Genomic DNA, 22,242 nt, shown 5'->3' on the forward strand with positions numbered 1-22,242 from the left:
TATTGACTATGCCGGTTAAAGCCACAATCAACTCTCTAATTTGGGCATTACGCCGGTTAAGGCCGCAATATCCAAAATTAGAGGCCTAGAGAGCAAGATAATAGAGACTCAAGCAAGCTTAGCTACAATTAAGCTAGCTAATGGTTACCACACTTAAATCCTAGATGCCACAAGACTAATAAGTTGTCAATTTATCAATCTATTCATCACAATTGCCCACAACATAATTTCAAAGGGTGACAAAGCCTAGAAATATGCTTCAACTGACAAGAAATCTATAGCTGGTTAAAGTTGCCAGATTGTAATGTAGTCTGCTGCTGACCCTCAGTCACCAAAACTGTAATATCTCGATCTCCAGAGATGAAAAGAGAGTGAGACCAATGGGATATGAAACGAGACTCATAAGACTACCTGACGGTAAAATTTCACTGAAATATAAATTCTGAGTCAAAAACCGTTGGCCTCCAAACTCACTAATCTGTTCTGCAGTTTCTGCTGTCCCCTGTTTCTGACCTCTGTCACTTGGAACACAATATCTGAAGCTAGGAAGGTTCAAATGAAAAACTGTTATAACACCATACAGAGGACGTATGAAGATACACCTCTGAGAAATTTTAGCTCCAAATTACTTGATATGTAGAGGATATGGCTTCTCAAAGTCACTGTACAGTAGCTGTCTCTGTTCTAACCTTCATCCATTGATCACCAAATAACTACAGTTCCAGAGACTAAAAAGGGCTGAAATTTAGTCAATACATAGCACACACACAGGGGAATGTCTCCAGAAAAATTCAGCTCAAACTAGCCTGTAGATTGAAAAATATAGTCACCCAAATTCAACTGAATATTCTGGACAGAAACTGCACACCACTACATTCTTGCTTTCTTCACACGTCCAACTCCAAACACCTCCCATCCTCCCAAAAAGATGGCTAAATAGCTTTATTGATGCAAAATGAACAAGGTAAATTCAAAACAAACTAGGGTTGCCTCCCTAGAAGCATTTGTTTTTAAAGACCCCAAGCCGGTCTATAGATTGTAATTTTTGTCAAGGTGGATACTTCTCAAGTACGACCACCCTATTGTTTGGGGCTAAGGGACTCCTTGATGTATCATAGAGGCAAGACCAAGAGCTATCCATGAATATTGCAATTGGTGACCAAAAGTGAAGCTTCTTAATCTTCCTCTTCTTCTCAATTTTTCTTCTAGAAACCAACCTTGCCTTCTCCTTCAAAATTGGTGTAGAAATGATGCTTATAGGAACAATAGGTGGTAGAAGCTCTTGAGAGTGATGGGGAAGGGTGAGTGCAAGTGCTCCATTTCCTTTCCAATCCATCACCTCATTGTAGAAACATTGACCACTTAATGATGGATTGGGAGGTAAAAGTACCTTGATCCCAATCCTCGCATTAAGAACATAAGTGCTCAATGTTCTACTCTCCACCTTGGGAAGCTCATGATGGATCTCTATGGATGCGGGAGAATAGAAAGTTCTTGCCTCTTCAATTTCTTCACCATCACAAAGTAATGAAGGACTCTCTTCCTCCATGGGATTATCAACCTCAACAAATAAGGGATTATGGTGTATGACTTGAAGCTCCGCATCCTCCTCGATGAACAAGGGATTATGGTGTATAACTTCAAATTCTGCATCCTCCTCACTAGACAAGACATCCTCTTCTTTGGAATCATCTTCAAATATCTCCCCTCCATTAGGAAGCTTAGATTTCCAATATTGCACCCATTCCTCTGAAGTGTAGTCTCTCACCCCACTTGCATTGAAACTTTCATAACCAAGCTCATTTTCTTGTACATCAACATCACTATCATCATCTTCAACTTGCATAAAAGACTCTTGCTCAAGATGCTCGATATACGCTTCTTCTCTTGAAATAGGCTCCACTTGGTCAAAGAAAGATTCATGCTCATGAAAAATTGTGAAGGGTGGCTCTTGTGCAAAACTTGCTTCAAGTTGCTCATTGGAATGTATAAGCATTTCTTGAGAAGCTTGCAATTGAGCTTGTGAGGCTTGCAATTGGGCTTGGGAAGCTTGCAATTTAGCTAGCAATTCTTCAAGAGAAGGCTTCCTAGACTCATATGCTTGCTCATGACGATATGCTTCGGGAACCATGGTCTCTTGTGAAATTCTAGCTTGAGAGGCATGTAAAAGACCTCGGGAGGCTTGCAATTGAGCTAGTAGTCCTTCAACGAATTCCTTCCTAGGCTCATAAGCTTCATCTTGTGAATATGCATCGGGTGCAAATGTCTCTTGATACATGCCCATCTTGTACTCACACTCTTGCATAAAATCCGGGCACTCAAATCTCAAAGAGCACTCAAAAGGTGAATGCCACGGAGAATTACACAAAGCACAAGTTCCATTGCAAGAGAACATAGACCCCACCGCATGAGAATTCCACTCCTGATGACCTCCACCATAGAAACTTTCTTGCTCATATCCCCTCGGATCTTCCCATCCATAGCTCCATTGATCCATGACTCAATATGATAAGAAATAAGCACCTATGAGTTCCCAAAGGTAAGATTAGTAACCAAAAAAAAATAAATTAGAAAATATAAATTTAGAAAGTAAGCAAACAAAATAAACAATTTTTTTTTTTTAATAGAGAAACAAAAATATGCTAATGTGACCTAAAGAACCGATTCACCCAGGGATTAAGGCTATTAAACCCTAATCCCCGGCAATGGCGCCATTGACTTGATACACATTTACGCAAGCGTACGTATCGTTGTCAAGATAGGGAAATATTGAGCCCAAAGTTTATCGTACCACGGGGATTAGTGGCTAACGCACAATCCTTGGGTGGTCGGAACTAAAGTCACTAAGCAAACAAAATAAAAATAAAGTGAATAAAAAGGCTAATCTAAGGCCCCAAGCCTTAGCAATGCTCGGCTTTGGTTTTCACCAAAGCCTAATCAAAACTAAGAGCCTAGTGGTAATGCACAAATGAGTCGAAATTTGTAGGGGGTTTTGAATTGGGAATCAACTAAATTAAATGCAAACTAAAATAAAAGCAAACAACTAATTATCAAGCAAGAAATTAAATTTGGATTTCAAATTAATGGGAACATGAGAGTGTCGGGTGATTCACACTAACTATCTTGTAAACATCGATACCAATTTCACAAATGCATGCATTTCCTATATGTGTCGAGTCCCGTATCTAGTACCGGTTAAGGCTACTAAACCAATTATCCTTTCGGTGTATTGACTATGCCGGTTAAAGCCACAATCAACTCTCTAATTTGGGCATTACGCCGGTTAAGGCCGCAATATCCAAAATTAGAGGCCTAGAGAACAAGATAATAGAGACTCAAGCAAGCTTAGCTACAATTAAGCTAGCTAATGGTTATCACACTTAAATCCTAGATGCCACAAGACTAATAAGTTGTCAATTTATCAATCTATTCATCACAATTGCCCACAACATAATTTCAAAGGGTGACAAAGCCTAGAAATATGCTTCTAAGGACCAATACATTCGGATTTAAAGTACACACAATGGAAATTGCATTTATTAAAATTAAAACATCAATATTTATACAAGATGAGTTAGGGCTTCACAACCCTAACTCCCAAAATTGAACTACTCACTATCCATACTCAAATACATCGTCCAATACATAAGAAATTAAGAGTAATGATAGAGGAGAGAGGGAGCACAAGCTAGGCTCACAATTTTGCTATAGGCAAATATGAGCCCAACTTGAGATTAAGCCCCCACTCTTTACCAAGCCAAAATCTCTTTGTGGTGATGAAGCCTTGATGATGTGTAGTGAAAGCCCCTTGAGTTTCCTTTGAAAGAATGAAAATTGGTGATGAAAAGTTAAAATGGGAAGAGAGAGATATGGAGGTGGGTTCTCTGTGAACAAAGAAAAGATGGAATTGGGGGGTGGTTGCGGCACTGTTGGAGAAGATGGAGAATTTGGGGGTGGTTGGTCTGATGGGAAAGGGCAGAAGCCCTTCCCTTTGCGTTGCGGCGCTGTAGCTCTGCCCTGATTGTGATGTAGTGAATGAATTTATATCAGGGGTCTGTGTTGTGTGAAGGAGGAAAGGAAGGGAATTGAGTGGATGGGGGCACGTGTCAAGGGGAAAAGTTGATGGGATTTTTTTTTTTGGTTAATTGGAATGGGGAGAACGTGCTGTCAATTCCGACACGACCCAATAACACGACTCGAAACCCGCAAGAAATAAAGCGGGTTGAACCCGCACGATTAAAAAGCGGGTCAGCCATGGGTCAACCCGCCATGACCCATTTAATAAATGGGTCGGCCACGGGTCAACCCGCCAACACGAAGTGAACCCGTATAACTCGATTATGCTATACTTCATCCTGAAATTTTAGACATTGGGAGTATTTGATCATAGGATTAGACAATTTGAAATATTTTGCTTTATAATTATTGGATTTAATTATTTATGAATTATATATAATTATTTATATTCTTCGTCTTGTAGAGTTTTTAGTGAATTTAATCAATTTATGCATTTTTTTAGTTAAATGGGTCGCATTGTTAACCCTTAAATTGGTCATTTTGTCAAACACGACACAACCTATTTATTAAATGGGTTAAGCGGGTAGGAAACGGGTAACCCGTTTAATAAATAGGTTGGGTTTGGGTTTAAATTTTTGACACGATTATTAAATGGGTTGGGTTCGGGTTTGTATCTTGCGACACGACAAATACCTTGACCCGACACGAACCCAACCCGACACTACCCATTGACAGCCCTAATATATGGCCAAAATATTGGCTAACAATTATGTTTAATTAGTTAATCAAGGATTAATTAATTAATCGTCCACTTCTCTTCACTTTAATTCATCCTTCTTTTCATTTAATTTTTTTATCAGAGACAATTAGATTCTGCTCCCCTTCATGACATCGATCACGGCTGACTCGGTGTTGACTTTTCGTCTTTTTATCGGAAAATCCAATTATCTCCAATTTTGCACAATTTTCCTCCAAAATTCTCAACTCCGCTTATTTGCTACAAAATAAATAAACATTGATTAGTTACATATTAATTGACTTGAGAATTGACTTATTTCTAGTGTTTTAAATATAATTACATGTATATAAATGCGTGTAATCACAGTCCCCAAAAAATTTTGTTTGTTCGTGTCCATTTTTACATGCATCTTGCCACCTTATTCTCTCGAAAATTCTTCAGTACACGGAGGGTGAATGTGCACGGCGTATGTGGTGAAATCTGAGCCGTCGGATACGTTATCCAAGTTGATCATCTGATCCAAAATATCTGGGCCCACGTAGTGTAACCAATCAGAGTTGTTGCACATGGGCCGTGTATGTACACGGCCGTTTACCGAAGACTCTCCGTTATTCTCTTGAGAATGATGTATGTGCCTTTAGGCAACATCGGTTAATCTATATGTGCCTCCATTCTTCTCATATGATTTCCTCCCCATTCTTCTTAAAGCACCCAAACCTCTACCGTATGGCTTTCTAGTATAATAGGCAGAAGTACAATTATGATGATCTATAGATTATATAACAAGAAGAATTGCGTAACGATCACCTCAATTGAGGAGCTATAAACAAAAACAAAAATAAAAAATAAAAAAAAGGAAAAAAGAATAAGAAGAAGAAAACTGCAATCCCATCAAATTATCAAAAGAACTTGCAAAAATTAGATCAGTGTAAGAGGTTAGAAAAGATAGATTGCTGCAAAGGAAGATGACAAAGGTAGTGGGCTGAGGCTGTGATTTAATTTTTTTTATATATATTTTACAAAATTTCTTACTTGGTTAAGGTCTATAGTTACGCATATTCGAAGTACATGTGGTTTAAGGTCTACCACAGATGAACTTACATGCATTTTTGAGGATAATGTTGTTTGCATTGAACAAATGAAGCAAGGTTTCATTAAGGGCGACAACACCAAGCATATTTGGTCTGAGTTCTTTTATAATCAGCAACAACAGACACTCCTCATGATCAAAGTGAATCAAGTTAAGTTAGATATGAGGATAACGTGGCAGATTAAATCCACATTTGAGAAGCATGTAAAGAGCATTGGTTTGCTTAAGTTATCTGAGATTCCATGATTGTAGGAATCAGGGGGAGACACAGAGATCAAAGGGACTCTGACATCTACATGGGAATCTCCAAATGTGAAAGGTGTGCTGTACTTTTTTCCTTCGACCAAGGTTATTTTTGTTCCACTGAGTTTTTATTACTTGGCAAGGTTTTTAACGAGGCAACAAGAGAAGCACCACCTAGTGTTGACAACATAAAGGGGAGTGTTCAAGGAAACCTTGTTTGTGTGTGCCTAGTCAACATAGGAGTAATCATATCTAGATTAGAATAAGCTAGGAGAGTAAATCCTTCTAGATTATGGTATTAGATTTAGAATGGTATTAGGATTCCTTACCATAATGTATCATGTAGTCCTCTATATGTAGAGGCTTCTATATTCACTCAATGAAATACCACATCAGCTATTCTTTCTCTGATTTTGTTTCGTCGTAAGGTTTCAAATTTCTCCGAAACTGCTGAAATTTCCTTAATTTGGAAGTACTGAAACGAAATTCATATGCTATATCATTTCCATCAGGAGTTTCCCGAAATTTTTAGAAATTTTTCGTACATTTCTGCGAAATTCTTAATTTCTGAAATATCTGCACACAGGAAATATATTTAAAAATTTACACCGAAATTTCTCCAAAATTTCTGTGGAATTCGTATGCCACCGACAACGAAGTTTTTTACTCATATTTTCATAGAGAAAATATGAAATTTTGATTTTTTTTTTTTCCAAGCAAGTTGAATACAACAAAAAAACCTTTTGCTTTTATCTGCTACCAAAATCATTTCCAAAATTCATGTACTTGGGAGCAGTATTGTATGATACTAAATAGAAGCGGTTCAACCATATGGGTCAAATCATATTGTAGCAGCTCTTATTATTAATACTTTATATTACTTTTGTTGTACTTGTTCATTTTCATTCACGGGGTTTTGGTTTCCCCCCCCCCCCCAAAAAAAAAAAAAACACCAACGCGGTTGTAGTTTTCTAATTATTAGTGAAAAAGGCGTGATGGCCAAGCCTCCCACTAGGTTTCAACCATCGTTAAAAAAAGTAAATCACATTTACATTATCAATATACAACACAATTATAATTACATATAGATAAAAACACATAGTTTAGTAACCTACTATAGTACTGGTTAATTACTCGTCCATATTGAATATCACAATTCTATTATAAATGTATAATTTTAGAGATGCTACATTGTAAATAAGTTTAGGGTTTTTGTCCATTTCCCCTATTTCTAGGGATTTTTTTCCCACTTACCCCATTAAGTTTTTTTAATTCCCTCTCACCCAAAACACTCTAAGGAGATATTCCCTAATACCCCATTAAGTTTTTTTTTAAATACCATTTTATCCTCACTTCTTTGTTACTTAGAGAGAGAGAAACCATAAGAGACTTCGCCAGAGCCGATCACCAGCCGCCGGAGTTCGGTCACCGGCCGCCAGATTCCGGTTGCCGGCCGCCGCCCACCGGACTTTTCTGGAAACCTCACCGGAAAAGTTTATTGCCCCCAATAGACGTCTATTGCCCCCCAATGCAATAGACGTCTATCAGCCATGTATTGCCCTCCAATAGATGTTTATTGTCCCCTAATAGAACTTTCGGTTGCCAGAATATAAACTAATCTCCCCAAATTTAGACAAATAAAACTTTGTTTAAAGAAAAAAACGAAGAGATTATATCAATTTTAAAACGTTTATTGCCCTCCAATAGACGTCTATTGCCCCCTAATAGACGTCTATTAGGGGGCCAATAGACATTCAAAACTTTTTTTTCTTTCCTTCTGTCCCGTTACTTAAAAAAAAAAATTGATTTGGGCACCCAATCTTCTTCTTCTCCCTTCTTCCATGGTTGCAGACCAGAACCCTAACTTCTTCGTCATCGTAAAACACTGAGGGACAAAGAGAACTGCTTATCGACAACGCCGATATCGAAGTAAATGAGGCCGGAGCTGGGCACATCGACTCGGATACCTTTCACTGGAAACCAAAGGAAGAGATCCTGAGCCGAGACGCCGGACAAGTCGGCGATTCGGCCGAAAGTGTGAGTCCCGGAGACGTTGAAATCGTACCGGACCTGATTCTCGAACTTGGTGCGGCATGGCTGGGGCAGAAACACCTGGAATTCGCCGCTGAAATCGTTGAGGGAATATTCTGTGATGCCTTTGGGGAGGAGGCCGATGGGTAAGCCATATTGCCGGAGGTGATCGTAGATGTTTCCTCCTCTTCCTCCTTCTCCGATGCTTGTTCCTACTTCCGACGATGCTCCGACTCCGATGAAGAGAGAGAGAGGTCCCGACGATCTGTACGTACGGAGAGAGAGAGAGAGAGTGTGTGTGTGTGTGCAAATCGGAGAATGGAGGATGAGAGAGAGAGAGAGAGAGAGTACTGCAGATCGGGGAGAAAGAGGAGAGAGAGACAGAGGGAGGACTGCATGTAATTAATTACTTAAGTCAAAGGCAAAATTGTCATTTTGCTTTAAACAGGGTAAATGAAAATAAAAATCTGTTGTTGGGATAAGTGGGATAAATCTTTGCTCATTTTGGTGTTTTGGGTCAATGACCCATAAGTTTATTATATTATATGTTAGTTTAGTCTATGTAAAAGTTTTATTTAAAAATATTATTTTATAAATGCAATTAATGTGATTTTTTTTATTTTAACCGGAATTCCCTCATAACTGTTTCGTACTTTGTAACAATAACCGCACCCGATACAATCACACTACTTCCTCTTCTCCTTTCTCGGTTCTAGCCACCAATGAAGAGACGCAAACTCCACCGCTGTCACTCACCATCACCAACCAACACTAACGGACCCCTAAAACCAGAAGTTAACGAAGAGCCGAATGCCGAGGAACCCCAGCAACAAAATGACCAGCATGCCGAGGAACCCTACATTCTGCAATTGCCAGACTACATCATATTCGAGATCTTGTCCAGAATCCCAATCACAACCATGAACCGATGCCGGTTCGTGTGCAAGTCTTGGCTCCGCTTGTTCTCAGACCCCAGTTTCACCAAAACCCTATGTTGCAGAACACCCACCAGCCTTGTTGCTGTGTCGTCTACCCCATCTAGGGACTACTACTTGGTCGGCCTGGACGAGGCCTCCAGACCAAACGGAGATGTGTTGGAGCTGTGTAGTTATAGCAGGGAGTGCCTTGACATAATCGGTTCTTGCAATGGTTTCCTCTTCCTATATGATTCCGCGCTTATCGATGATCATCGTCTTTACTTATCCAATCCCATCACCAGAGAGCGTTTGGCCTTGCCCAAGTATGATGGTCTTAATATAGACACTGCCTTGGGGTTTGGGTTTAGTCCAGCCAGCAATGTCTACAAAGTATTTGTGTTTAAAAGTGAAGAACAAAATGGAGACTTCCGAGATGAATATAATGAAGAGGAGGTGGTGGTTTTGACGGTTGGCTCTTCGGTTTGGAGAAACATTGGGAAGTATTCAGTCTATTTTGGGAATACAGAATATGGGTTTCCTTTTAATGGCTTTCTTCATTGGGTTGGGAGACCCAATAATTTGGTATGGGGATTTGATGTAGAAAGGGAGCTTTTCCAACAGTTTCCACCACTCCCATTGACATCTGAGGATACTATTCTTCTTGACAGTAGTGATTCGAGACTAGCAGCGTTGAGAGCTTCGCTCTGCCTTATAGTTACTAGGGGCCAAAATGTCAGTGTTTGGGTGATGAAGGATCATGGTGTTAAGGGGTCTTGGAATAAGGAGTTTGAAATTCTGAATGAGTCTTTCGATCGATATATTCCTCAGCTACTGAAATTCACAGAGGGGCAGGTCTTGTTGTTACGTGACACTCAATTGGAAACTCATAGTCCTGGAAAAAAGGGCTTTTCCATGGTTGAGGTTGATGGGATACCAAAAAAGCTTTATAGTGGATATGTCCATATTCCAAGCTTTATTTCGCTTGCGGATATCAGGGGTTAAAGCTCCAAGATACTATACTTAATAACTGGTTAAGTAGCTGGCCTTTCATCTATGTTCAATTTCAAAATTTTGAAGTCTTTTCTTACTCATAGTACGCTTTTCTTGTGCACAACTGCACAAGTTATGTTTACAATACATAGCACATTCCACCAAGCTTCAAGAAAAAGCGCTGTTTAATATTCTTAGGCATGGTTGAAACAGACTCATCTGTGATTTGGATAAGGTTATTACGGTTCTATTTTGTTTCTCTGCATTGGTCATATTGTTCTAAGATCATTCAAAAAGGGGCATCATAAATTAAATGCTTAGCAATGATATTGTCTCCACTTGAAACCTGGTTATTTCTGGATGTTCTATTCCATTCATAATTGTTTTTGTTTGCGTTTATGGTTTAACTAAGAAATTTGAAGTTGTAGGGTGAACTTGATGGTTGATCCAGTGTAAATATTGTCTATGCTTACTATCTTGTTGTAAACCTAATACTAGTTACACCAGTGGATATTTTAATGTTTTCCAAACGACATTATTAATGGCTGTTTGTGTTGTTACAGACGCCTAGCACATAGTCCAGACTCCAGATTGTGTACATCAAGTATATTATAATGGAGATGTAATTTTGAGTAGTGGGTGAGTGCTTGGTGGTGAAATTCTTTTCACAATGCTAGACTTCAGACTGATGGTGCTCTTTCTCTGCCTCTCAACTCCAACAGCTTTCTCATGTATGAAATTTGACAGAATTGGAAACTAGGGTTAAATGTGATTTCTGGACTTCTGTTTTTCAATTTTTAGGTTGTCCCCTTTGTTTCCTAAAACCTGCTTTCTTGTATGAACTCTTATTTCAAGTAGCTGATCGGAATATTTCTTTATGGTTTAAACTTGATGCATTTTCATTTCAGTTAATTGGATTCATTACTTATGCTAGCTGCTATGTTTGAAGATACTTCATTCTACTCAGGAATTTCACTAGAAAACCTCAATTGTGCTCTGTATCTTTTTGAGTTTTTTGATGCAAGAAAACTTCCAAATCCTACAATATAACATCAAAGCATCTTACTAGGCTACATTTGTCTTTCTTCTCATAGTAATAAAATGGTTGACATTCTCATCAACTGGAGCTAGATATACGAAAGAGGTTCCATAAAAACCTTGTTAATGAACAGTGCTTGTGATATATGGAATTTCTAGCAATGTCAGATGGTTGAGGAAAAACTATTGAGGCGAATACTAGATGGCTATGTTGTCTAGTGCCGCTGCAATCATACTTTGGGACATTCGTTCGCGGAAGATCTGTTTGAAAATCAAGTGCAGCACGTTGCCGAAACTTGAACAGGAGTTAATAATTTTTAGCATCTCCATTCGATGCCAAATAAAATGAACTTGGAGCAAAGATCTTTGCTGATTATATTTTCAGCATCAGGAATTCTAAACGTTTTTGCTAGTGTCTTTCAGTCTTTGTGAAAGTGTATATCCACTTTGATTGTTGAGGTTAAGTCCCTAAAGTCTTGGGCCTTAGTAATGCCCTAGCATTGCCATTATTGATTATACATCCAGACATTGCTTAAGTCAGTAAACACGGTAATACCATACATGCTGTCATAATGGATAAATTATTATTATTTCTCATACAAGAACTGGAAATTATGCTCCATTATTTTCACTACCAGATGTTGGGTAGTTGAAGAGAAACTATGGGGAGACTCAAATCCATATATCAGACGTGCAGTCACCACCAGGGTATCTCATTTCATGGGCAAGAGAAGGACCATCAGGTTCGGCTCCAAAGTCGACGAAAAACTTTGTGTTTAATGCAAGACCACCTTTCTCAGTATCAACATCAAGCTGTAACATGTGGGATCCTTTCTCCAGGAGGTCAGGGTAGAACTGGCGATCCCATGTACTGAAAAGCGAGTTGGTGACATAAAGCCGCTTCCCATCTAAACTCAACTGGATCATTTGTGGTCCACCTCTCAATTTTTTCCCCTGAATATGGAAATACAAAATCATCATCAATCAGAATGTTTTCCAATAGAATAATGATGGATTGACAACCAAGGAACACAATAGCATGCAATATATATGGTGAGAAATTGAACCAGCATTGCCATCTAATCATTTGTTCACCAAATTTTTAATATGGGACTGCGTCTAAAAGAACTCTAACATGCAAGTTACTAGTGAGGCTAATACTTCTGGTGATTTAAATGGTGAATTTAAAATTAAGATCCTATCACTTATTGCCACACTAAATAAAATTCAGCTCAACAAACTTCTGAATCCTGGCAATAAGTCAATAGTGTGGAACATAATTGATACAGAAAGTTATAGTATGAAGATCATACCTGGATCTCCGGAACATCAAACTGCTTTGTTGTACCATCTTCACCCTCAACGACAACTGGGCTTCCCTTTTGGATAAGTCCCCCAACCCATACTTGGCCAGTCAGTTTAGGATTTTTAGGGTCCTCAATGTTATATTGTCTTACATCTCCATGAAGCCAGTTGACAAAGTATAGAAAACGATCATCAAGTGAGATCAAAAAATCAGTTATGAGCCCAGGCATCTCTGGAAGAATCCAGTTCTGCACCTTCAGTGGTTCTACTGATATTACAACCTGGAAAAGTCCCAATTAGATAGTTTGTATCATTTGCTATTATTTTAGTGACAGCAAAATAAGACCAAGATGAAGACAGAAGTGTTGCATTAAATGCATGCCCAATTGCATCAAAACTGCATACCTCATGGCTCCATGAACCATCCTCTGTCTTGAAGAATCGCACCACGTTACTTGACAAGGCACACCCAACAAACCCAGTGTCCTTAGAAGGATCATGGAGGAACCTTATCTGGAAACGGTGAGAATGATTTATAAACTTGAATGATAGATCCAAACTCCAAAGCCTCATAATCACCCACTAGAAAAATAACACATATTGTAAGAATTAATGACTGTGATCAGCTTTATACTACTCACCTCCAAGGGTAAGAGCCCTGTATTGCCAAGATCCAAAGTTTGTTTCAATTCACCCTCAGGCCAGCTGTAGACATGAAGATGCCTCCCATAGAGACCATCAAAGACATGCTGAAGGTTGAAACCTTTGGTGAAAGCAGCAGGGGCACCCCATGATGTGCTTATCATTGTCTTGTGCCGCGGTTGGTACCAGAAATCATAGCCAAAAAGCGGACTGTGCCCTGGTTTCTCCCACCTGATAAATGATAGGATAGCTAGAAGTTAGATGCTTAGATGTAATCAAACTTGTTTTAGATGTCTTTGATCTACAGTCTACCATGCAAGTGAACAATGAGTAATCATATATCTCACATGTTGGTGCTAGTTTATTGTAAAAGATATTTGCAAACCACATGTACACATTGATTTCTGTATGCATCTCAAATCCAAATGACTACCAGATGATTACAAACATTGCACATAGACTCTCTAGGAATGATCATATCTCAAGTAACATGTTGGTTTTAGTTTATTTGTATTACATAAGCATATACATATTGACTTTTTTGTGTCTCAAATCATAATTATGTAAAGGAACAGAGGGCATTACCTTCCCTTGACATTAAACTCTGAGTCAAGGAGAAGAAATCCATTTCCTGCAGCATTTCCATCTTTATCCCCTAGGCAAGAAACCAACAAATCACCAGATGCAAGGCAGTGAGATGTGTGTGGGTATGCCAATCCAGTCTTCTGCACGATGTCTTCAGGGTCAACAACTTTATGCAGAGAGGGAGCTTTTGGATCTGTTTTTGTGTCGATCACATATATGCGACTAGATCTGAAAGATAAGAAACACTTAATAAGATATATATCATACAGTGGAATCCTTCTATTGAATGAACAGTAAATTTTTTCCTAAACCCAATGCATAAGTTCATGGTTGAAAAAGAATATTGTTGACTTCACTTGGCGTAACTTCTTTCCAGTAGGCTTCACAATGCTTAATTTACAATTTAAAACCATGCAGATCTTGTAGAAGACACAAATTGAGGGGAGAACATCTGTAACAATGAGGATGTCAACACTATTACTAAATGATCCAACAGATCACAGAATTGTTGTCTTTGTAAAAGGACACTTAATTTAGTTCTTGGACAACAGACTGACAATCTATATAGGAGCACGGATTTCATTACTTGACAATTTTCAACATGCTCCACAAATAGAGTCAACGAATAAATCTTCTCTGTACTGTGAGATGACAAACGATCAAAGCTAGCAGAAGACAATATGTTGAACTTAGCAGCTTCCACTGCTATTGTCCTCCCTTTTCGCCAAGGTTTCACACTATTGACGTACATTGATTTATCTTTTATTCTCGAAATTCTCAGAATCAGAGAATATGAGATTGATTCTGAAATACTAAAATTTACAAGAACCAAGGAAACTCAAGCTGGATAAGTTTGAGCGTGTGGATTCTTATTTTGTCTATTTTTCTTCTTCTTTTCCCCCTAAACCAATTCAGATTAGCTGCCTAACTAATGGCTTCAATCAATTCAATTCACAACAAATAACCTTTTATCAATTTGAGGGTAGCATAAAATTCAGTGTCTTACACCAATGCAGGGAGGACAAGGAAACGGCGCTGCGCAGATGGGTCTCCATGGCAAGAACTGCACGAGTTCCACCCAGAGTGATGCAGTTCATCGCCTAAATTCGGCACAGGCAGCCTGTGGATAACTTTCGAATAAGTTGGGGAATTTGGATCCACGTCCACTGTGGCCAGGTAATCAGGCTTCTGAATCCCGGTTCCTGCAACACTCATGTTTCAAAGGATCAACATTCATGTTTCGAATAAAAAATACAACTTAGCAAAGCAAAAAAAGAAAGAATCACAATTTCCAAAAAAAAAAAAAAAAAAACACATGGGTTTGCTTGAGTAGACCAAATTAAAGCTGTGTAGAAGCTCTTCTCTTCTTAAAGCATTTGTAAAAGTGGCATCAAATACCCAAAAAAGGCCTTGAACAAAAGTTCAAATCTATAGCCAATAATTTCTGCCACCCCCCTTTTAATCTGGGTTTATGCCAAGAAAAAAAATCATCCAAACAAGTACAAAATCAAAGAGACATTGAAGAAGAAGAAGAAGAAGAAGCAAAATCAATTGAGAGTAGCCACCAGAGTAAACAGCAGTGACATAGAGGATCTGCTCTCTGGGACCAGACATGGCCTGGAGTGGAGTGGCGTAACCCGGCCCAGTCTTGCAGCATGATGATGCTGCGTCGCCATTGCTCTGCCCCTTCCCTTCTACTACTCTACCGTGCTGCACCGCGCTCACATCCGTAGCCATCTCTCTCTCTCTCTCTCTCGCTCACATGAGTCATGCAGAGATATATATGAACAAAAGCACACGATTGACGTGGCAGATTCCTGCAAATCGTTTTTGTTTTGTATCGGGTCCATTTTTTTGTCTTTTATCTGTATATAGTAATAATAGTATTGTGTCCAGGGGGGATGCATTCGGAGTTTCGCTATCCATGTTTGGAAAATAAGAACTCATCTTAAAGTCTGATCAGGCGGTCAATGATCAGACACGTGTCAACAGATAACTGGGTTTTGCTGCTGAGATTAGTGAGCGATGGGATATGCGTTACCTAGGAAAAGGGCAAAAAAAAAAAAACAGATAACGCATTCGCTGAGGTCACAAGATGGTGACTTTGATTAGGGCTATGATTATTCTCAAAAAAAAAAAAAAAATTAGGACTCTGATTTTTGGTTTTACCGGGAGAAAGAATTTAAAGCACAAAGCTATTTATAACATGAAATGTATTTTTTTTTTTATTAAAAAAAGCAATTAATATATTAAGAAATGTGTGCTAGATTTTTTTTTTTTTTTTGAACCCTTGAGAATTTTATTGAACTAGCGATTAACATCGCTTAATAAAATATTCTTTAGAAAGTCAGGAGCATACAAAAACTAAGAATGCGACAAATTTGAATTTAGAACCATCTAGCGATAAATATCGCTTAATAAGATATTCCTTAGAAAGTCAGGAGCATACAAAAACTAAGAATGCGACAAATTTGAATTTAGAACCATCTAGCGATAAATATCGCTTAATAAGATATTCCTTAGAAAGTCAGGAGCATACAAAAACTAAGAAAGAGACAAATTTGAATTTAGAACCAAGAAATATATGCTGGGTTATTTACATTGACAGTGAATAAAAGAACGAAGACTATTATTTCAAAAAATGAAGACTATTATTAGTTTCAATGAAATTGCCGGGCATTGGGTGAATGGGTGAGAAGAAGATGCTTGGGTTTTGGTTTACACTCCACAAAGATTTTTCAATGGAGATTTTGGGTGTTTAGTGATTGTCATGTTGCAATCTTGACCGAATTGTGTGAAGGAGATGGAGGTCGTTCTAGGAAGATATGATTCGAGTATAAGGCTTAGGATAGGCTTAGAGGAATGGAGGAATAGTGGGTGCCATTTAGTATTAGTTTATGGATTTTAGATAAGTTTGGATCTCAATAGTCCATGACATGACAAAGAGAGTATGGGTTTTCCAACGTTCATGTGATTGTCTACCGATTGTCCCTTTGTTTAACAAAAAGAAAAAGGAGTGGGATACATATGCTTGCTACATCAAGGAGGGAGAAAATTATCATGATCCACCTACTATTCTTGTAGGTATTTCAATTCGCCTTCACCATCTACTATTCTTGTATTCCAATTACAGTAAGAGAAGAGAAAGAACCAAAAAAAAACAAAACAAAAAAAAGCCAGTGAAGTGAAAAATCATATTGACATTAATAGCTAACTATATAGTGAAAGTAAATAACGGTTGCATTGACTAGTTAAGCCTCAGACACAAGCATACGGGAGAAAGCAAGGTATCTATTCAGCTTACACATGAAACTGGTGACCGGTGAGGTATACTCTTCAGCTTCTTGCCTTCTCCATAAAGATGCATTAGTTTGGGCACGACTGTCATGATCTGCTACTATCACCAGATTCAGTCTCACAGTTACTGCAGATAGATGAGTATCACAGTCTGGGCCTTCATATATTGTCTTCCAGCTGTGTCCTGAGATTTGCAGAAAAAATAACCATGAAATAGAATAAAAATGCAGCAATTTACAGTCCAACAGTTTCATGCAATGCTTATACACATTATTTCATACAAGTTATCCTTGCACTCACAGAGAAGTCCATGAAAATATGCTAGATTTGAGATGAAAATATATATTTGACACCTATGCGATAACAAGATCAAGCTGACTCCAATTCAGTTAACAGAAGCACATTAGATTAAACTGATAACGTCTTGCAACGCCAGGTCTAGATGACCAGTAAACTTTTCCCCTCATACAGTAGCACCAGCTTGTGCCTTCAGCTTCCAATGACATACAGTTGGAAATCAACGTAGCTACATAAACCATTTTATTCATACCAGCTTCTGTTACAGGGACTAGGTAGACTAAACAACATTCCAAAATCTGGTTATAAATCATCAGTTTTTGCTTTCAAGCAAATGCAGGACAAAAGTATATGATAAGGATAGACAATGTACCAAAACATAAGGTCCTTAGACGAAGATACAATGAATTCAGAAGGAAGATCAAGAGAATCCAATCCTGAATAACCTCCCATGATTTTGGGGATCTTCAGTCGCGGATAGTTGAAATTGCTAAAGTTCTCTTCTTTAATGGGATATACCAAATTAGGATAAAGATGCATTTCCACTAGTGCTTCTTAGATAGAATTAGTACCATTTTAAAACTTTCTTGTTTTTCAAACTAGAAGTCCAGAATAACAATAACTACAGCTATAATCAATGAGAAGGTATATTCATTGATGCAAATAGGAATCAATGTGCTATATGGTCAGCAACAACAAGGGGCAACTTTACTCGGTGTTTAAAAACACAAATTGAATTTGGTCACAAGGTGGTACTGCAAGTAAGGTGGGAAATTGACCTTGAATTTGGATGGGGAAATTGCGCCATGAGAGACATTATATTCCTCTCATATCGGAAAAACTCTTGTGCAACCATAGCATTGAAAGAGACGACACAATTGGTCAAGCAAAAGAGTATTAGCTGGGCTTAATGGCCATAATCAATAGGAACTAGTGTTCAAATCTGTTAGTTATATGAACCTAAAGAAAGTAGATAGAACAAAAAATTAGCAAGCCTAAAAGCAATGTCAGACAAAATTAGAGATAAAACTCAAATGAACAGAAACCTAACTCAAAGGCTATAAAGAACCTGAGCAAAACCCAAAGGCAGATCCAATGTCTGGAGTAGGGAGCTTCAGAAGAGTTCCAATCCACAGATATTGTGTTACCAAAAGTCATTGCATGAACATTCTCCTTTACTAAAATGGTGGTATCTAGTGGCATCTCTAACAATGATGTCCCTCTTCACAATACTGCTTATGAGTTTCAATACCGTGTGACAATCTCCGCAAACACGAAGATTTTTCACTATCCGGATAGGTGTCCCTGGAACAGCCTTCAGAAGCCCATAAGCCAATGCCAGCCTCTCACTATGCCAAAACAGCTGCTTTTCTTTCTCTTGCTGCTCCATGTCATGTAAAACAAAGCTACTGTCGGGAACATAGCCTCTTTTCCTCATCTCTGCATCCAACTCTTTAAGCAAATCGAATATCTCATCCTTCATAGGATGAGATGTCTCTCCAGCATAAAACACTTGGCTTTCCTTTCCAATGTCGATGGAACTGTAACCTGGATTCTTCTTAACTTCTCTCGCTGTCATCAACTTTCTCACTTTTGCTACATTTTCCCACATACCAGCACCAGCGTAGACATTAGATAACAGTATATAACTTGAAGGATCTTCTGGGTTTAAGCTTAAAAGATGATCAGCAACCCTGATACCCATTTGGGTATCTCCATGCTGCTTGCAAGCACTTAGTAAAGCTGCCCAAGTGGGTTCATCAGGCTCAAACGGCATTGAATTAATAACATTCAAAGCTTCACTAAGATGTCCAGAGCGACTAAGAAGATCCAAGAAACATGTATAGTGCTGCAGACAGGGACGAATTCCATAATCTTCAATCATAGATCTGAAAATGGCACGTCCTTTGCTAACGAAACCAACATGACTACAAGCATAAATCAGTCCAACAAATGTAACTTCATTAGGCTTAATTCCAGCTCCAACCATGCCATCATATAAAGTCAATGCTTCCTCAGCTCGCCCATGCTGAGCCGCCCCAACAATTATGGAAGTCCAAGAAACTACATCTTTTTGTTGCATTCCACCGAAAATATCCTTCGCAGCTAAAATGTCACTACATTTTGCATACATATCCACCAGTGCATTACTAATAAACAAGCACGACCCATACCCAAGACCAATAACCAGGCCATGAACCTGCTTTCCAAGCTCCAAGACTGCCAAATTAGCACAAGCTCCAACAGTGCTCGAAAGAACCAACGGATCCACTATATCAACCCTTTCTCTTCTCATTTCAATAAACAAGTACAGTGCATCAACACCATTTCCACTTTGCACCAACCCGGATATCAAAGCAGTCCACGAAAACAAACTCTTCACCGGCAGCTTCTCAAACATTTCCATTGCATCCGATTTCCTTCCACTTCTAGCATACCCGGAAATCATTGCAGTCCAAGAAACCACACTCCTCTTTGAAATCGAATCAAAAACCGCACGAGCATTATCAGGCAAGCCACATTTCGCATACATATCAACAAGAGACGACTTAACAACATCATCCTCGCAAAACTGCGATAACATAAAGCGTGCATGAACTTGCTTGCCTTGCCTAATAGCTCCCAAGCTAGAGCAAGCCTTGACAACACTAGCAAAAACAAAATGGTCCGGCAGCAAAGAGTCCGACTCATACATAATGCGGAACATGGAGAGAGTCCGGTGGGGGAGGCTGGCTTGGTTGTGTGCCGTGAGAAGTGAAGCCCATGAGACGTGGTCTCTGTGAGGCATTTCGTCGAACAGGTGGAGTGCGTCTCCGACGAGACCGCATTTGCCGTAGACGTCTAAGAGGGTGTTGGGTAAGGGCGGGCAGAGATGTAGTGCTGCTTTGATGATTTGGGCGTGGAGTTTCTTGGCTGTGGAAGATGTCTGGCTTCTTGCGCAGAGCTTTAGTTGGTGTAGATAGTGAGAGACACTGGCATTCATCCGCTTGTTATATAAAACCAAAACAGAAACGACTTTGCGAGTTGGCTCAAACGCTATTAGACATTCCTAAATTCCTAATACTAGTAAGACCACTCGAATCATCCATGACAATTTCCATAATATGGGAAGAAAATATTTACAAATTTGAGAAATGTTGTTATCATTTATTTATTTTTATCTTTTTCACTTAATTGGGCAAAATTAGTTTAGGATATATCTAAGCTATAAATTAGGCTACCAAGAGCAACTCCAACTATGGGGTTCTATACTAGATTTGAGACCCAAATGAGAATTGGGCTCTCCACAATCCATTTTAGGGGGAGTTGGTCTCAAAAATATAGGACTTGAGTTCAAACCGAGTCTCAAATTTTCATAATAAAACATGATCACACAAAGTAAAAGCACATCACACAGAGTAAACTCACACCACAGAATAATATAACCAAACTAAGTCATGACCACTTATCATGAAACTCATGAGAACATGACCACTTATTGAAAGCAATAGACTTAAAGCTCCTCACTAGTGTTTCTAATCAGCTTGTAGCTTCATGGTCCGTAAGTGATTAACAAAATCGTCTTGGAGATGATCTTCTTATGATTGCCCAACGAGCTTGGAGAATATCAAATGCTCTCTCCACGTCTTTTCTGTATTCTTTATGTCTGCAGCGTCCTCAGGTTTGTAATTGCATGTACAAATATTGCCCATTTAGGGTATATCATCAACTAGATAATAACATTGGCCATAATGTCTATCACTTGAGAAGCTTCACCAAGGCATACATCATTGAATAACGGTGAACATCTAAGGACGTTAATATCATTCAAGGAACCTGAAAGTCTGAATAACGCGTGTCAAATCTAAGTATCGTAGGAGGTCACTACCTCCAAGATGATTGTTGGTTTCCTCTCATAGTCAGTATACTGCCTTGCTCATCCGGTAAGATAGTTTTTCCACTGGCAGTTCATACAATGAAGGCACCGTGGTGATCATAATATTTAAAAAATATTCTTATTATCAGATAAGATATGACACGTGGTGGATAAAATATAAACCGTAATTTAGATAGTCACTTAGAATTTGACAAGTGACGACAAAATCACATCTAAATTCGGAATAAAAAATTATATCTATACACGTGGCCCAAAATGTCTTCTCAATAATTCATTGTTTGTCATATATGCTGACACAACACAACAACAAAAATTATATATTTTCTTTTGTCTGCTACGCATGTCACTGCAGCACAATGACAACATATATTTTAATTGTTTACTTTCGCTTCTAGCAATGCATGCCTTTATAGTTGAGTCTCTTGTGCTGCCTAAACCTTGGCACTCAAGTATAATGGCATATATTGCTATAAAAGGAAAGTAAACAATTAGAGTATATGTTGTCACTGTGCTGCAGTGACGTGCATAACAGATAAAAAAGAATAGAGTTAATGCTCATCTGTCAAAATATTTCTCATACAACCCAATATCTTATTTTTATTCAGAAAACGACTAGAATGGCCCAGGCAGACAACGACTCCTTTGTCATTGGCCACAATTCAGAAACTGACGAGAATATGTGAAGCTACAGGTGAATAAAAAAGCATCAAAATTGCAACTGTAGACTTTTAGACTTTTCAAAAGCTACTTTTACTTTTTCAAAAGTCAAAAGAGAAAGTGAAAAACATTTCACTAAAGGGTCTTCTGCTTTTCCTCATCCGACCTCCATCATCAGGAGCACTCAGGAAAGCAGAGAGTCACGGAGTTGTTCTGTACATTTTTATGTTTTGAATTCTGATTTGAGTTCCGCTCCCTATATAAGGAGCTTTAAGTTCAGTTGTAAGGCATCAGAAAATTGAGCAGAAGAGTCTTCTCTCAAAGAGTAAGAAAGCCATAGTAGCAATGTGCTTCCCTTCCTGTCTAGTGTGAAGTAGTGTGTTTTTATTTCAAGTAAGTATCTATTCTCATTCTTATGGATAGCTAAACAGCCTTTTGCTGTTTACCTGAGAATGAGGCTCTGAATTACTAGCATGTATTTATATTTGAATAAATAAATTCAGATCGTTCACCCACT

The 22,242-nt window shown here is 38.6% G+C and overlaps 3 protein-coding genes across 7 annotated transcripts; 1 reads left to right on the plus strand and 2 right to left on the minus strand.

The window, feature by feature from the left end:
* The first annotated feature begins 8,842 nt into the window (after nt 1-8,842).
* On the plus strand, nt 8,843-10,039 carry LOC133711435 (F-box protein At3g07870-like). The gene has a single exon (XM_062137561.1). The coding sequence runs from the start codon at nt 8,843-8,845 to the stop codon at nt 10,037-10,039; it is 1,197 nt and encodes a 398-aa protein (XP_061993545.1).
* Nucleotides 10,040-11,602: 1,563 nt separating this feature from the next.
* LOC133710070 (selenium-binding protein 2) lies at nt 11,603-15,375 on the minus strand. Its single transcript, XM_062136047.1, has 7 exons — nt 15,163-15,375; nt 14,604-14,799; nt 13,598-13,825; nt 13,012-13,243; nt 12,776-12,883; nt 12,379-12,651; nt 11,603-12,019 (listed from the first exon to the last, which is right to left on the minus strand). Exons 1-7 carry the CDS (start codon nt 15,332-15,334, stop codon nt 11,738-11,740), a joined length of 1,491 nt encoding a protein of 496 aa, XP_061992031.1. The 5' UTR covers nt 15,335-15,375; the 3' UTR covers nt 11,603-11,737.
* Nucleotides 15,376-16,635: 1,260 nt separating this feature from the next.
* On the minus strand, nt 16,636-20,406 carry LOC133713124 (pentatricopeptide repeat-containing protein At4g14050, mitochondrial). 5 transcript variants are annotated; one of them, XM_062139244.1, is made up of 3 exons: nt 18,261-20,406; nt 17,971-18,151; nt 16,636-17,078 (listed from the first exon to the last, which is right to left on the minus strand). In XM_062139244.1, exon 1 carries the CDS (start codon nt 20,172-20,174, stop codon nt 18,336-18,338), a length of 1,839 nt encoding a protein of 612 aa, XP_061995228.1. In that variant the 5' UTR covers nt 20,175-20,406; the 3' UTR covers nt 16,636-17,078; nt 17,971-18,151; nt 18,261-18,335. The 5 variants fall into 5 exon arrangements, with proteins under 5 accessions (XP_061995228.1, XP_061995229.1, XP_061995230.1 ...); XM_062139245.1 differs by having other exon boundaries at nt 18,243-20,406; XM_062139246.1 differs by lacking the exon at nt 17,971-18,151.
* Nucleotides 20,407-22,242: the final 1,836 nt, after the last annotated feature.

Source organism: Rosa rugosa, chromosome 5 (genome assembly GCF_958449725.1).
Source record: "Rosa rugosa chromosome 5, drRosRugo1.1, whole genome shotgun sequence".
NCBI classification, from domain to species: Eukaryota; Viridiplantae; Streptophyta; class Magnoliopsida; order Rosales; family Rosaceae; genus Rosa; species Rosa rugosa.